Raw genomic sequence first — 16,722 nt, forward strand, 5'->3', positions numbered from 1 at the left:
AGAATACACCCTCAAATTAGCAAATACAAGTATATCGATATAGTATAATATTGGTCCAGGATATGAAGGTCACATGCTGTCTTTGGAGCACTGGAGTATTCATAGGCCAATCAGAGATCTAAAACGTTCACATGGTAAGACTCAGTTTACAGGACTTGACCAACTGGTAGCCAATGGAAGTGTTACAAAGTATACAGGGCTATAGAAAAGCCAATCAGAGCAGAAGCACGCTCACAGGGCACCCGCAACACATAGCCAATCAGTACATAAGAACAATCACAGGGCTACAGCAACTTGAAGCTAATCAGGGCATTGGAACATTCCCACAATGATCAGTAGCCAATCAGAGGATTACAACACTTAAGACCAACCAGCAGCCAATAAAAGCTTAAGAAAAGTCAAAGGGTTATGTAACGTGACTGTAACCAATCAGAACGTCAGCCCAACGCAGAAACAGGAATATACATGAGAAACACTGTTTGTACATACAACTTCTTCTAATATTTAAAATAAAGTTTTGGATTATAAGAGCTTTATAATAATAACCTACATGAAACATGCATATAGAGACAATGGACTGAAAAGCTTAGCTAAAGCATGACCCTGTACAACACAAGCAGGGAACACTAGCTGTTTAGACATTACATAATCATACAAGACTTATAGAGGATAATATGAATTGTCATACAAATACAACTCAGAGCGATTTAGGACACATAAAAAAAATCCCCCTGTTCATTAAGAAACTGCGTGAAAAAAAATTATCTGGTTGCTATGGGCAAAATATCCTTTTTATACACAGTTACAAACAAATTTCAGACATGTCTAGCTGCTCTAGAGCAACAAAAACCTTATTTAGGACCGTAATAGAAATGTGTTAATAAACCATATAATCTATAACCCACAGCAACCAATAGCAAATTCACTTTCACCAGTCTAGACTGAGCAGATGGTATCGGATTGGTTGCTATGGGTTACATCTCAACTTTTCTCTTTGCAATAAAAGTCAAACTTTAAACACATTTTATTTCCAGGATATAGGGCAACAGTGCTGAGCAGTCTAAGTTCTGCCCTGTTACCGAATACCATTAAAAGTACCTGTTCTTAACGGCAACAATGTAACATAGTTAAAAAAAAACATATACAATGCTATATACATTTATGCAGCATGAATTAATGTACGGTCATGGTTCTTCTCACATACAGGACTAAATGCATCTGTGATGTGGGTCAAGGTCCCAAACTGTGACGTGACCGGATACCCCGTTCTGCAGTCCTGTGCAAAATATGGGTGGTCATTTCGCACAGACCCTTAAGATAGGGAACATCTTTAACAAACTTTTTTAAAGCAACAACAAATGTGACAATTTAACTGGATTGAGGAATAACTAGACAGTACAAACATGCTTCTAAAGCATATCACATTCTAAACGCAATTTGCAGTGTGCAGGATAAGACATTCGGCATGCCAGAGGCCTCCATTGGTCTCAGCTGTATGAGTTGTCTCATAGATGGGCTAAAAATTGTGGGGTGACACTAACCCGACTTCCCTTTGGTCCTGGAGCTCCTATCGGTCCCGGTAATCCCTGGAGACAAGACAGATAAAAAAAGAAGACACAAATTCAGAGCTGTCACAGAGTAGCAGGATCGGACCGTGTCATCGTGTCTTATATGGGAATATACACTGTTCATTCATTGTAATACAGCAACGTAATTACCACCAGGTAATCTGTGAGCACAGAAGTGTATTATTCCATCAAATAGAAAACTCTGTATAGCTACGCTCCTCGCTATAGCAACTGCTTCAGCCTGAGCTCATTAACCTATCTAGCATGCAAAATAGGCATGTCAACATGCTAATTGCGGCAGTGATCATACCCCTTGCTTGACGTCAATGCGATACACTAGTACTAATCACTGGCGGAGTCCCTAATCAATACGCTTGTTCGGTTGTAGCATACTGAATGTGCTTTCGGGTTGCGGTCAATATCTCGACCACTGGGTTTCCGGCGGTCAGAATACCGGCACAAGGATCCCGAGGGTAAGTACTTGGGTTAGGGGGAGGGTTAGGGTTAGGCACTTAGGGGGGAGGGTTAGGGTAGGGACAGGGAGGGGTGGGTTAGAATACAGACTAACAAAGTGTCAGTATTCTATCCCTGTCGGGATGCCATCGTCAGGATTCTGACCGCGGGATCCCGAACGCCAGCATCCCGTAGGTAGTCCGTGCTTTCAATTGGTCCCTATTCTGTGCGAGGAATGAGAGATTTTTTTCCTCTGGTAGTGTCATTAAATATGCTGTATATACAAATGTGGATGTAGGCTCTACCCCGCGGCTGTCGGCACTCAGCATGTATCCTAAGCCTGTCGGGATCCCGAGCGGGGACCACCCAACCCAACAAATGGGCCTGCCAGTGCTAACATCAAAGCAGGATGCAGAAACGTGCATCTCAGTAATGTCGTGGAAACAAGCAAAAAATGTATTACTCAGTATGCTATACAAAAGCAGAATCTGCTAAAATGTATTCCAAGAACAGACAGTTACAGGGAACGGTAGCGAAATAATTAAATTGCAGATTTTCTCTTCTAATTTTTTTCAGTCATTTTTTTTTATCATTGATTGAATTCTACTCACTGGTACTGATTAGGCCAGGGGTCTTCAACCTTGGCCCTCCAGCTGCTGTGGAACTACACATCCCAGCATGCACTGCCATAGTTTTAGCATGCCGTTATATCAAAAAGGTGGCAGTGCATGCTGGGATGTGTAGTTCCACAGCAGCTGGGGGGCCAAGGTTGAAGACCCCTGGATTAGGCATATGTACCAAACACAATAAAGGTTCATGTTTTAATGACGTCACACGTCATGGCATTTTGCACACTACACACAATTCAAGTCCAAAACAATACCGTGCACAGAATTTGCATTTCACCATTAATCCTATTCATTTATTTCTAAATACCATCATGCAACTTTTACTACTTAAATGCTTTCTCTCTTTAGCCTTCCTTATGTGCTTTTCAGCCATGTCTTTATATAACGGAGTAGACTGCATTTTGTTGCCCTGGGATACAGAAGCTACGTTGTGAATAAAATGGAATCCAATGCAGGGAGTACATACTGCAGAACTGTGTCGTATCCACAGGCAACAAAACCAAAACAAACACAACTTTGCAATAAAAATATGGATGTTAAATACACAAGTAAAAGAGAGAGAGATTGAGTAATGTATTTAGCAAAAGGTGCAGAGGCGCAAATACCAGCCGATGTATTAAAGTCGAGTGACTGTGAATAAGTCTTTGTGGTAATGAATAATGCCAAACATTATGGTCCTAGCGTTTTAATTCACTTCACTCTTTTCATTTGAATAAGCCATTCTTCAGTGTACAACATTAAGGGGGGAATTACGGTAGATTAAATGCGATTTTGAATAGCGCCGGGAATGTTAACACAGACTAGAGGATCTCTGCTCACACCCTCCAAAACTGCGAGCAGAAATCCGACTAAACTAGGGTCGCCATGCTGGTTTCTGGCTTAGCGCGTGCGCTAACGGCATCGCTGCCAGCACTGAAGTCGGAGAATGCAGGTTACCGCGATGAAACACCCAGCATTACCTGCATCTCCCGACTTAAGTGCAGGGCGCAATGGGGACAACTGAATAGATCCGGGAACTCATTCCCGACGCGATATTCAACATCGCACTGACCTGAATCGCCTCCTAAGACGCTATTTGAAAGGGACATGATCAGACCCCTTATTGGCTGTCATCACCAGCAGTTGTTACAATAAAACCCGTGTCTAACAGCTATAGCCAGGTGTATTTACGCTATATAAATGTGCAGAGTAAGCGCATGTTATTTATATATATGACATATCTGCTATTCATCTGTAGGGTAGAACGGTCGGCGTAGTGGTTAGCATTACTGCCTCACAACACTAAGGGCGTGATTCAGAGCTGAACGCTCTGACCAGAGCGCTCGCTCTGAATCAGTGCCCTCCTCCATGAAAATGGAGCGGCCTCCTGGCCGCTCGCATAGCTGTGGGTGACCACCCACAGCATATGCGAGCGTCCATGATGATGGTCGCGATGGTCTTGACCATCGCGACCATCGGGCTTGCGACGGAGACCCTGCGGTAGGGTCTCGCTGCCGCAAGCCCTGGAGTGATTTTGGCTCTATCAGAGCCAAAATCACTCCCACTGACATCACTAGTGATGTCAGTGGGGCCGGCTAGAGACGTCTGGCCGGCACGCCCACCAAAGGGGGCGTGCTGTCAATCAACATCGACAGCACGCCCCCTTTGGTGCGAGACCCAGAGCGATGGAGAGCCCGTCGCTCGCCGGGTCTCGCACATGCGCACGACGGAGCTCCCTCCGTCGTGCGCATGCGCAGCGGGGGAACACCGACCCGCTTGCGAGCGTCCTGCGCTCGCGAGCGGGTCTGATTGACCCCCTAAGGTCCTGGGTTTGACTCTTTCCATGGAGTTTGTACGCTCTCCCAGTTTTTGGGTGTGATCGACTAAATATTTTCTGTAATGTGCTGCAGAATGAGTGTGCGCTTTACAAAAAACTTATTATTTATTATTATTGTATGAGAGGTTCTAAATGATTAGGCCCGCCCCTCAGCTGACAGCCCCTCCCTCTTCATGCCATGCAAAGAAACAACTGTATCCCTTTAACTGGGCATCCATCCATCCGTCCCTAATACATTAGTACAGTTCAAATAACATTATGGCAAGTATTGCTCAGAGGGATTCAGTATGATTTACCGCTGGCTGCATGGCTGGCATTCTCATCCTGATAGCAGCAGCCCGACAGAGGAGGAAATCCTGATCGTCCTTAGGGTAAGTATAACTAACCTAATTCCCCCCTCCTAACCCTCCTTTAGGGATGCCTAACCTTAACCTCCCCCTCAAGTGCCTAAACCTAACCCCCCTTCCACGCAGCCTAACCCTAAGTCACCCGGTGGGAGGTGCCTAAACCTAACCCCCCTTCCACGCAGCCTAACCCTAAGTCACCCGGTGGGAGGTGCCTAACCCTAACCTCCCCCCTGGAGTGCCTAACCCCTCCCCCCTTCCCCTTCCCCTAGCCTAACCCTAACCTCCCAGGAGCCCCTAAGATAAACCACCCCCCGCGCGGCTGTTCGCTCGCGGCTTACCTTCAATCGGTAAGCCGGGTGTCGGGCTCCCGGCGTAGGTCTAATGACTGCTTAATCCCAGCAAGGTAAAAATGATTTAGACGCCTGTCATTTGTACCTTGTCGGGATTAAGCAGTCGGGAAGCCGGCGGTCGCAATGTCCCGCTCAAAGGTACCCTTCCACACCATCTACGATACACTACGCAAACACACCTCTTTGCGCCCTCTCTTACCTTATTGATTGGGCATTGTGGCAGGAAACACGCTTACCAATACCGGACATAAAACTTTCCTTTAAAAATAACTCTCAATCTCCCTTTTCGATCAACCAACATACAGGTAATTTTGCTAGTCCTGTACCTGTAACTGCCCATCTAATGTAGAATAAATATTACCTACAGATCAGGAGCATTCGTGTTTGATGCTATAAACACAGTGTAATGTAGAATCACCTGAGGGGATATGTACTAAAGATAGATTTAAAATCAATCAAAATCGACGTTGTGTTCCTGGGGCTACATCACACATTGACTAATAGACAATTTTTGATTTGGGTTTTTAAAGTATTAGTAAATGTGCGATTTAGCCCCAGAAACACAACATCGATGTTGATCGATTTAACATCGATTTAATCTTTATTACATATGTGATTATATTGTTACTACAAGATGCAGCTACAAAGGGGCTTTCTCAATATAAAGCATACAAAGTGGATAACTCTGAAAGTATAGAGACTCATACTGTAGTACTAACACTGTCTACATCCCCCCCATCAAAGATCATACTATTAAGGTTCACGATTCCATATTTTTATTAAATGTAAACAGCATTATCCCACAAAACAAAATATCATTTGTGAATGTGGCTGCACAACCAGGAGCATTCATTAACTTTCCCTCTGTCTCCCTAAATTCCCATGGGAATATATTTTAGCAACTGACTTAGTAAAATAATACTCTAGTCATACTCTAAGGGTGCATACACACCAGGACGATATCGGCACGATTTGGCCAAATCGAAACGACAAATCGGGCATTTCGTGCAGTGTCTATGCCCGATTTGCGCTCTCCCGCAGTCGCATGCGATATCGTGTGACTGGCCGTACTGCACAGTCAATCACACGATATCGCATGTGAGGCTGTTCATATTAATGAAGGACGTAACAGTGATTCTTCCATCGATCATTAAATCTTTTAAGTGTGTACCGGCAATCATGCGATGACCAGGGTGCAGGCAAATCGCCCTGAACCTCAGCACGATTGGCGGTCGTTTAGGTGTGTACCCAGCCTAAAGGTGCATACACACTTGGCGATTTTACTGAGCGACTGCACGAATACGACATCGTAATCGTGCAATCGCTCAGTAATCGTGAACAGATCGTGCACTATAATGTCGGAAACGACCATCGATGCGCGCTCTCGCTGGTTGTTTCCGACATCTATCATCGCCTGAACATGGTGGTCAGTCTGCCGAAAACGACAGATTGACCATGCTCAGAGATGAGGGAGGGTGCCTACATTGAACGACTGATCGTTCAGTGTAGAGACTACAGGGGATCAGGAACGACTGTACGATTACGATGTCATAATCGTACGGTCTTTCCTGATCGCCCAGTGTGTACGCACCTAAAGACCTACACACACCATCACGTGGCTATTATACAAGTATTTAGTTAGCATAGATGTAATGGAGCATTGCACGCAATGCTGGGATATAGCTATAAATACAAGAGGATATAAGGGACAATATAGTGCATTCTTCTACGAGATCTGAGATAATCTGCTCTGTAAACTATCTAGTGAGATTGCAAGAATGAAATCCTCAGGGATATTATAGATATCCTGCCTGAATGCTCTTTTATACGGACATCTGCCGTTATTTGATATAGGGATATAAACCGAAATGGCGTGATCCAGTTTTATAGGACAGAGGCGCCAAGTCTTGAACCACCATCTGTCCAATCATTCCCCGCGTTATTTATTGATAAAGCTGCAACACTTCAATGGCGCATGAGGACAATGGTGAAGTTCTGTTTTCCCATGGGAGACACTTGTCAAAGTGCTGCAAAACTTTACTAACACGAATTTGCTGCCAGCGTTGCTTAAGTGGCCTGGGGCCGACAAATGAGGACGAACTGCTTTAGAAAAACCGAGGACCAGCGTTCACAGCAATTCCAGAGCAATAAACCAGATAAAAAAGTTTTTCCCTTATTAGTTTCTTTTTTTTTTTTAACACTGATTACAACACATTACCCTTAATTTAAATGCATAGACGCTTTAACATTATAAAAGAAGAAACTGTATTCCTCTAAGACCATACAAAACACCAGGATGAGCCCTGACCGGAAATGCATAGGATCCTCTCCCTATGCACCCACACCTCTGAATGGAGGTAACCTGCTCACAGTATAGTAAGAGTTACTGCACCTGCCTGCCAGGATAACCTTTGGCCCCCGGGCTTCCGTCGGGTCCATGCTCCCCCTACAAAAGAAATAGAGACACCTCATGAAATCCTCGCTGATGATTAAAATGATCCCCCCCCCAGCGCTAAATCCTGACAACACTAATGAAGACGGCATGACGGGAGACTATCCTTGTTCCTAAACAAATAATGAAATGAGAGGAGTTCCTTTAAGGTGTCAGCTAAGGCTTTATCTGTAACACATGGAACGGTTTGAGGCCGTTTCTCCCTCTGCCAAGATGCTGTAAAGGAGTCAATGGCCTCTATTGAAACAACCCAACTATTCATTTCCATTCCTTGCGCAGCCGAACTTATCCAAACACAGGTTTGGTTGGGAGACAAGGGGGTTACAGTGTGAACATTAATCCTGTCACTGGCCGGCAGTGCGGATCAGGTCCGCAGGGGTTAATGAGTGGACCAGGCATAGGACCAAGAGCTGGCGATTTTCACTAAGGTCCTGTTAAAAAAAGACTCATTTATTTTGTATAGTTCTGAGAGTATTCCTGTACGGACTGGCCAGACAGACTCCAGCAGAGGAAGCAGCATTAACGCTCCTGTTACTCCGAGACAGCGCGCAGTAAAAGGGCCTTGCGAGACGGATCGTCACAAGAGTTCAGCCTGAGATAATGTATCATTAACTGCATATAACATGTAAGAATAGAGGATACGGTTGTAAAATGAATAAATAACTGCCAATAACATATCCTAAAGCCATTTCTCAACCATAATCCGGCAAAAGACAAAATGTCCTCAGGGTACAGTTGTAAATAAAGTTTATTTCTAACCTTATTTATTACTTGAATGAATTAGTATTTATTAACCTGCGATAAAGGTGTCACTGGTGATTTATAGGTAGAGGCAGAACATCTTACCGGTTCACCAGGATGACCTTGGGGTCCAGGATAACCTTTCTGACCCTAAAAAAAACAACAACAATTAAGGACTGTGTTTTCTAGGATAAAATTCACATATAACATATACAAAATAAAATGTACAGAATATATAGCAAAATGTTTCACTGAATAATCTGATATGTAAGAAAATAATTATATTTCGTCATCACTGCCTGGATAAGCACTGATGGTGGTGCACATTCTTGGGAATTGTAGTCCCGGCTTAACAGTCAGACCACTGCGTACACTGAATAAGAAATCAGCATACATACAGCAGCAATGAATGTCAGAAATAGCGGGACAAGAAAAGATGTGATGGGCAAGTAGATGACACACCAGAGAGGCAGCCATTTTATGGGCTGAACCAATACTGAATAGAAGGCAGCCAATGAAATTACTGGGAACTGGTGACATCACTGAAGTAAGAGAACTGATTGGTTGCATTCTCGTGGATATGGTCTTAGACCTCAATATGGCCGTCTCTGCTCTGGCCAGTGAACTGGTTATGGGTTTAATATAAAGTGATGGGAGACTTCCTCAATGGAAATATGAGACACTTCTCTCCTCCAGAGGAGAGAGACACATTTTGGAAACTCTCTTTTGTAATGTGCGTTGGAGTTGATGCATAATTAAATGCAGGACAGTTTTGTGGACATATCCTACATGTTTTTGCTGCATATACTCCAGAGTCTAGGGTACACAACTCAGTCATATCTTGTGTCTCAAGGAGTGTAACTGGGTTGTAATGGTATCCAGTCTCTATGTCAGCAGATAACATGGCGACATTCACAATGGTAACAGAAGAGCAACATTGATGTCGACATCATTAATGTTGACACCTGCAAAACATGTTGACATCATAATGTCGACAAATTTAGGAGATTTAGGGTTAGTGTTAGCGTGGCCATTAGGGACAGAAGGAGAAGAAAACCTGCACATCATCTGTGTCCACATACTAAATGTCAACATTGTGACTAACTAATATACCAAACCCGTTGTAAGAGGACATTCGCTGACAAAATTGAGGACTATGCTCTAGAGATAGGGCTGGTGCAAGAGGGCGTTGGTTACTGATGGTGTTAATCAGACCAGGCATATGGGCAGGAGACGTGTATATTCAATATTAGCTATGAGCCATATTTGATATTAGATATTGGCACACTTGTGTGGTTCAGAGTTTGCCTGTTGTGAATGATAATCCGCAGTTAATTGGTTTGGATACCTAGAACTTTTTAAAAAATTGGTGGGCGAAATGCCGACTGCTGGCTTCCTGACATTGAAAGCCCGGCATGGGACTAATGATAGGCGTCTAAATACCGATGCCTATCATTAGCCCCACGCCGAAATCCCGATGCCCGGTATACCAAACGCAGGTAAGCCGGGCATCAGGAGCTCATAGCCCTTGGTTTAGGGACTCCCAGGGGGACGTAGGGTTAGGCACCCCACCAGGAGGGTTATGGTCAGGCAACACAGGGGGGAGGTTTGGGTTAGGCACTAGGGGGGGAGGTTAGGGTTAGGCACCCCTAAGGGGGGGTTAGGGTTAGGAGGGGGAGAGGGGAGAGTTAGGGTAAATACTCACCTCGGTCGGGATCTTCATCTGCCGGCCTTCCGGCATCAGTATTTCATCCGCCAGGCTTAGGTCCGGCGGTAATACATACCGACTCCCTGCCAAGTGCAGGAGAATACATGCCTCAATTTCCTCACAGAACAGTATTATAAGGCGATACCAATGGCTGCGGCAGCAGGAATTATCCTGAAACGCCGATTCGCAGGAGCTGAAGCGTCTATATGTCCTCGCTACCCACTTGTGAATGAAAACACAGCTCGCATCTTAGCCAAATAGGCAATCACGATTAATTTGGTGTAAAGTTTTCATCCTGACAGATCAAACTGTATCTAACCTTTGACTCTGGGGGCACTAAAAGACATTGGAGTATGGCAAATATCACAAACAATTAACGTGACAATTTTATATAACGAATCAGCATCGATGGTGTGTTCAGGGGCTGAATCGCACTTCTTGTGAACACTTAAAAATCGATATATAAAAAAAATCTGTTAGTAAATATGTGATTTAGCCCCTGAAACACAACATCGATCGATTTTTAATCAATTAAAAATGACTCTCACAGATCACAGTTGCTAAAATCTGCTAATGCCATCCAAAGCACAGCAGAGCACAGGGACGCCTAGTGCTGCCTTTTCATATCCGTCTGACAACGTACAACAGCGTAAACATCGGTAACATCGATGCACATCGGGCAGTTGAGCAGCATGCAAGTCAGGTCTGACCAGCCGCAAACACACAGAGCGCTCTCATACTCCGAAGGTGATCTCAATGGCTAATCTATGCACGCCCACGAAACGGCGTTTAAATGGTCAGACACGCCTGCGTTTATCTAACCACCCTCCCCCGTTACCACCACCAAAAGCGGAATATCGGTCACTCACTTTGCGAGTGATTCCTGTGTACGAGAGTATTCGCAATCGCTGAGCGTGCGCATTGAGGCGTTCGCAATAGCAAACAATTGCTCATTCTGCGAAACTATCGCGTCCATCTCTGAATCTGGTCTTTAAGGAGAACATAATATGAACTGTGAGGTAACGCAGAGCCAACAATCAGCTATACCGGACTGAGGGCATGAGTCAGAGCCGCTCGCAAGCGGCCGCTCGTTCGCTCCGAGCGATGTTCGTACATCTGTGCATGCGTATGGGTCATAATGCGCATGTGCCAACCAGTCATTGCGGTCGGAAATCGAGTGCTCGCAAAACAGCGAGTGCCTGCTAATTTGAGTGACAGGATGAGGCGTTTGTGGGTGGTAACAGGGGAAGGTGCTTGAAAACGGGGAGTGGTGATCCGAACGCAGGCGTGCCAAACGGTCAAAACGGGCGTTTTAAGGGTGTGCATAATTAACAAAGCAGCGTCATCGACCACGTCACTTGGTTGTTTCTTAGCCTGAACTGTTCGCATGATTGCGGTAGGAAAATCCTACCACAAGCACTGCGAGCAGTTCAGACGCCTTTCGATGTACTCGATTAATCAAATAAATAGCGGAGATGACGTAGGATGCGAGCGGCCAGGGGGCGTCTTTACAAAACAGCGAGCGCATGTTTCGTTTGCTCGCTCAGACATAGAGGCGTCAACAGACCGCAAAGAGCGAGCGCTCAATTTAAATAGCCGGCCACTTTTTCTGAACGAGCGAGCGCAAATAGCGTCCGGCTCTGAATCAGGCCCTGAATCTGATGTAGCAGGGTGGCACAAGACCCCCCCACTGGCCCTTGTGTGTAGACCCTCATGTAGGAGGTTAGCATGTGCAACCGCTTTCCATCCAAGCTGGAATCACTGCAATCTGACCTCATGGTGAGAGCATCCGCCCTGATTTATCTAGCGATGTGTCAGACACTGAGGGTGAATGTCTGCTATGTATTACTGCACGTGCTCTAGGTCAATAAATAATCCAGAACATAATCCTAAACCTTGCACAAGGTGATCCTGATACCAGACTCGGTGTTGCTTTCCCTGACCTATAATAAAACACTAATCACAATGTCGATGCCTCACTGGTGAACGGGACCGATGCTTTGGATACACACAGGCCGGGTCTGCTCAAAATGAGGGGCAAGAGGGAGTCACAGCCGGCAAATCACCAGAGAAAGGGGTGAGTATGGTACGTCTCTGCCAACTGGCTGCAGGTTTATTGTGATTCACAAAAATGTAATTCAGATGGGAAATAATGTAATATAAAGGAGTACAGTTATCCCACAGGACTTTCATCCCATGTTTTATTCCAGTGTTCACCCATTATGATATTGGATTAACATTACAGAAATAAATCTTAGTTGGCAAGTGTTTGTGTCTTTCTATTTTATATTACATGCACAGAAAGGGGCAGGTTTTGCGTTGGATGCCGTTGCGGACGTCCTCGGGTCTTTTGCCGCAGTCTAACCAGAGTCTTTATGTTAATGCCGCTGCAAGGCCCTTCCCTGGTGTAGATCCCTGCGTCCGAATGTGCAAGGACTGAGACGCCCACTGTCAGCATCTGTGGACGCTGAAATACCGCTTGGTGCCGCTCCGTCAGTATGGCCTCCAACGTGAGTGGTATAGCTTTCAGCGCAACTGTTTTCAACAACAATCCCGTGGCGCTCCCATAAGACACAACATCTTCGTGCGGCTTTTTAGCCACCCCTCTGTTATCGCCCAGTCACCGCCCCTCTTCTGCTACTGTGCATCTATAGCCAAGCTGAGACTAGGTACAAACAAAATTAGGAAGCATGCACGGTGCAACTCCGAGGCATGCGCAGATGAAAAACATCGCTCTACTGCTTCCGACTTGGCCACTGCGTCCCACTCAGAATGAGGCCCAATAGGTGGATATTAATGTTGGCAAAATAGTCGTATTAGGATTACTAACACCCTACTTTTTGCTTGCCCACCACTGATTAGGGATCAACTGAGCTACAGACATGCACTCACTATGTGGGTATACAGGCCTCATGCAGTTATGGTTGATCAGTGTGTCAGCTGGCAGCACAGAATAAAATATATATATATATATATATATATAGTAACGTCACTAGACAGGTAGACCCATGACGCCGTCCATCCAGCCAAAACAACCAGATTGTGGCGAATCCATATGCTCCTTACTTTCTCTCCATTATTAGTTTTGCGTGACAGTGCTACTTTGATATATGGCAGAGTGTACTACTGTCTGCTAAACTCACTTACACGGAGAAATAGACTCACCTTCCGACCCAAAGGCCCAGGAACGCCCGTCAGACCAGCCAAACCAGGGTCTCCCTATAGCAGAAAGAAAAAAAAAAAAAGTAATTTCCTTGCAGCGCCAGAAAGACCCAGGAGCTGCTACCCTTGACTGGTCTTTGCTATAGATATGCCAGCAATTAACGCCAACGCTCCGCCATTATAAATAATGATAGCAGGTCTGTGATCTATACATTGGCCTAACGTCCCTGCAGGGAGTCACTGACTGGAACATTGCTCATTGTTACAGGCACAAGACTTGTGTCCTGTTCTTATTATCTAACAACCAACATGAAAGAAATGAGTGGGTCACACCTCACAAACAGGAAACCATAGGTCATTGCCCTGGCACTGGCAGGGTACCAAACTGGAGGAGGAGGAGGTAGCAAATGGGTCCCAGATTTAGGCCTCAAAACTGACCTGTTTTAGTTCTGGTTTCACTGGTCAGAAAGTTTACAGCTGTTTGGTTGCTATGATTAACAAAACCTCTCTCATGTGCACCAGTTTTCTGAAACGTCCCTAATGGGTTTTATGGGTTATTTTGTCCGGGAAACTGAGCCACGGATCTTTCTCCTAGCATGGTTCACCGAATGGTTTCTCTGGATAGGTAATATTCAATAACATAATAAGTAAATGTCACAGTTTTCACTTTACAATAATTTTTTTATACAGCAATTAAAAGGAAATATCACTGTTTCACAATACTCATGTCAAATATGATAACACTGTAAGTCAGTAAAAAACAGGCAGCATAAGCCACGGCAGATCGAAAATGATCTTTGGGCGGCACGGTTGGCGTAGTGTCTAGCATTACTGCCTTCCAACCATGGGGTCACGGGTTCAATTCCTGACCAAGGCACTACCTGTGCGGAGTGTTTATGCTCGTCCTGTGCTTGCATGAGTTTCCTTCTACGCCCCAAAAACTTCCAACAACTAAAAAACGTGCACGTGCATGTATTCGAATATAGGCCCTGATTCAGAGCCGGACGTTCTGACCAGAGCGCTCGCTCTGAATCAGGGCCCACCTCCATTAATATGGAGCGTCCTCCTGGACTCTCGTATAGCTGTGGGTCACCACCCACAGCATATACGAGCATGCAGGATGATGGTCGCGATGGTCTTGACCATCGCGACTGCGAGCAACAGCCTGCGGTTGAGGTTTTCAACTGCAAGGCCAGGAGTGATTTTGGCTCTATCAGAGCCAAAATCACTCCCACTGACATCACTAGTGATGTCAGTGGGGCCGGCTTCAGACGGTAGGCGTTCCCTTGGGAACGCCTCCGTCTGGCAGGCACGCCCACCAAAGGAGGCGTGCTGTCAGTCAACATCGACAGCACGCCCCCTTTGATGAGACACTCCGTGCGAAGGAAAGTCCTTCGCTCGGCGCGTCTCGCGCATGCGCACGACGGAGCTCCCTCTGTCGTGCGCATGCGCAGTGCAGACCATCGACCCACTTGCGAGTGGACAGCCGCTCGCGAGTGGGTCTGAATGAAGGCCATAGATTGTAAGCTCCTCTGGGGAAGGGACTGAAGTGAATGACTGAAATATTCTCTGGAAAAGCGCTACATAATACGTGTGCACAATGTAACTTGTAATAGATAATGTTTCACCTACAGGGGTACTAAGCCTTGGAGAGAGATAACGGGCCTAATTTAGACCCGTTCGCAAGGCTGCGTTCGCACGCAGCCATCGGCAGTCAAAGTATGCAAATCCCGCGATTGCTAACAAGACATTAGCACTATATTTTGCCGTGCGATCGCGGTATGAATTTAGGCGCCCACCAGCCTGACACAAGACGCCCACTTGCCGTTAGTAACACACGTCATCTCCAGGAAGTGTATTAAACAATCGGTAACATCGGCTGACATCGGCCCATACCCATCACTTGTGGCTGACCATACCCTACTGCAAGAACTGCGAGTGCTGCTGTGTGTAATTCAGCCAAGTGACGTGTATGCTGATGATGCGTATTAATTATGCACGCCCCTGAAACGCTTGCGGAGCGTCTGCGTACTGGCTGCGAACGCTTCCCGATCACAGTGACTGGTCCGCGCACTGCGTCTTGTACGCATATGCAGATTGCAAACATCGTCAGGCTGCCTGCGAACGGGTCTGAATAAGGCATAAAGTTCCAACCAATCAGCTCCTGTAATTTTTCAAACGCAGCCTGCAACAAGACAGGAATTTATTGGTTGGTACTTAGGACCTCATTCAGAGCCGGACGCTATTTGCGCTCGCTCGTTTAGAAAAAAGGGGTGGCTATTCAAATGAACCGTTCGCTCTTTGCGGTCTGTTCACGCCTCTAGGTCTGAACGAGCGAACCAAACATGCGGTCGTTTTTTGGAAAACTACGCCCCCTGGCCGCTCGCATCCTACGTCATGTCCGCTATTTATTAGATTAATCGAGTACATCGACCAGCGTATGAACTGCTCGCTATTCTTGTGGTTGATTTTTCCTACCGCAATCTTGCGAGCAGTTCTGACTATAAAATAACCCAGTGACGTGGTCAATGACGCTGCTGTATTAATTATGCACACCCATAAAATGCCCGTTTTGACCTTTAAGCACGCCTGCGTTCGGATCTCCACTCCCCGTTTTCAAGCACCTTCCCCTGTTACCACCCACATACGCCTCCTCCTGTCACTCAAAATAGCAGGCATTCGCTATTTAGCGAACAAACGATTTTCGGCCGCACTGACTGGTTCGCGCATGCGTATTACGATCCGTACGCATGCGCAGTTGTGCAAACATCGCTCGGAACGAATGAGCGGCCACTTACGACCGGCTCTGAATCAGGCCCTTAATCTCTCTCCACAGCTTAGTACATCAACCCCCAGAATGAGAGAAGTATCTCTGTTTTTTCTGCGAAATGCTGTTCCGTTATAAGTGCTGCATAGTACTAATATCATACATTGTCATACTATGAGACGTATTCAATTTGAGCGGACCCGCAATACTTTTTCGTCTCCCAGGACTTTTCGCCTACATCGTGTGTTTTGCAGGCGGAAAAGTATCGCGCGAGCGCTCGCGTATCGCCGTTTTCAATTTGAAAGTAGGCGAAAACGTTACCTGGCGAAACTTAAACAAGCGGAAAGTCATGTCAGATTTGGGGAAATCAGTCTGACACTCCCCAAAAGATGCTCTGACATGGGGGTTCCCTATGGTACCCCCCTATTTGGCTTGCTGAATGTATTTGTTGTTTTTAAACAGGCTCAATAGCTGCTAAATAGCATTTCTCTATACCTGATGCAGAATAGTATTCAGGAGTTTTTCTTTGCAGAAAATAACTTATCCCAGCAAATTTGGGGTACTTGAAAATGGGGGACAGCATATTTTAACGTTGCTAAAGTTAAGTTTAAAAAAACGTGAAAAATCCACCTTCCGCAAGGCCCTGCAATGAAAAAAACACCTGAGGCATACTTGGGGACGCCCCTAGAGTCAAGTTCGCTAGTTTTTAACTTTGTCCCCCAACTTTTT

General features: G+C 45.7%; 1 protein-coding gene across 1 annotated transcript in view; it reads right to left on the bottom strand.

Annotated features, from left to right (window-relative positions):
* The window catches only part of COL27A1 (collagen type XXVII alpha 1 chain), a 291,443-nt gene that overhangs the window by 204,360 nt on the left and 70,361 nt on the right, over positions 1-16,722 (bottom strand). Inside the window, exons 7-10 of the mRNA XM_088465795.1 lie at positions 13,230-13,283; positions 8,462-8,506; positions 7,556-7,609; positions 1,542-1,586 (exon numbers count right to left, since the gene is read on the bottom strand). Of these exons, the coding sequence (XP_088321921.1) occupies positions 1,542-1,586; positions 7,556-7,609; positions 8,462-8,506; positions 13,230-13,283 (198 nt within the window). The remainder of the gene's footprint in view (positions 1-1,541; positions 1,587-7,555; positions 7,610-8,461; positions 8,507-13,229; positions 13,284-16,722) is intronic.

This window comes from Taudactylus pleione, unplaced genomic scaffold (assembly GCF_031769625.1).
Source record: "Taudactylus pleione unplaced genomic scaffold, aTauple2 ptg000003l, whole genome shotgun sequence".
Lineage (NCBI taxonomy): Eukaryota > Metazoa > Chordata > Amphibia > Anura > Myobatrachidae > Taudactylus > Taudactylus pleione.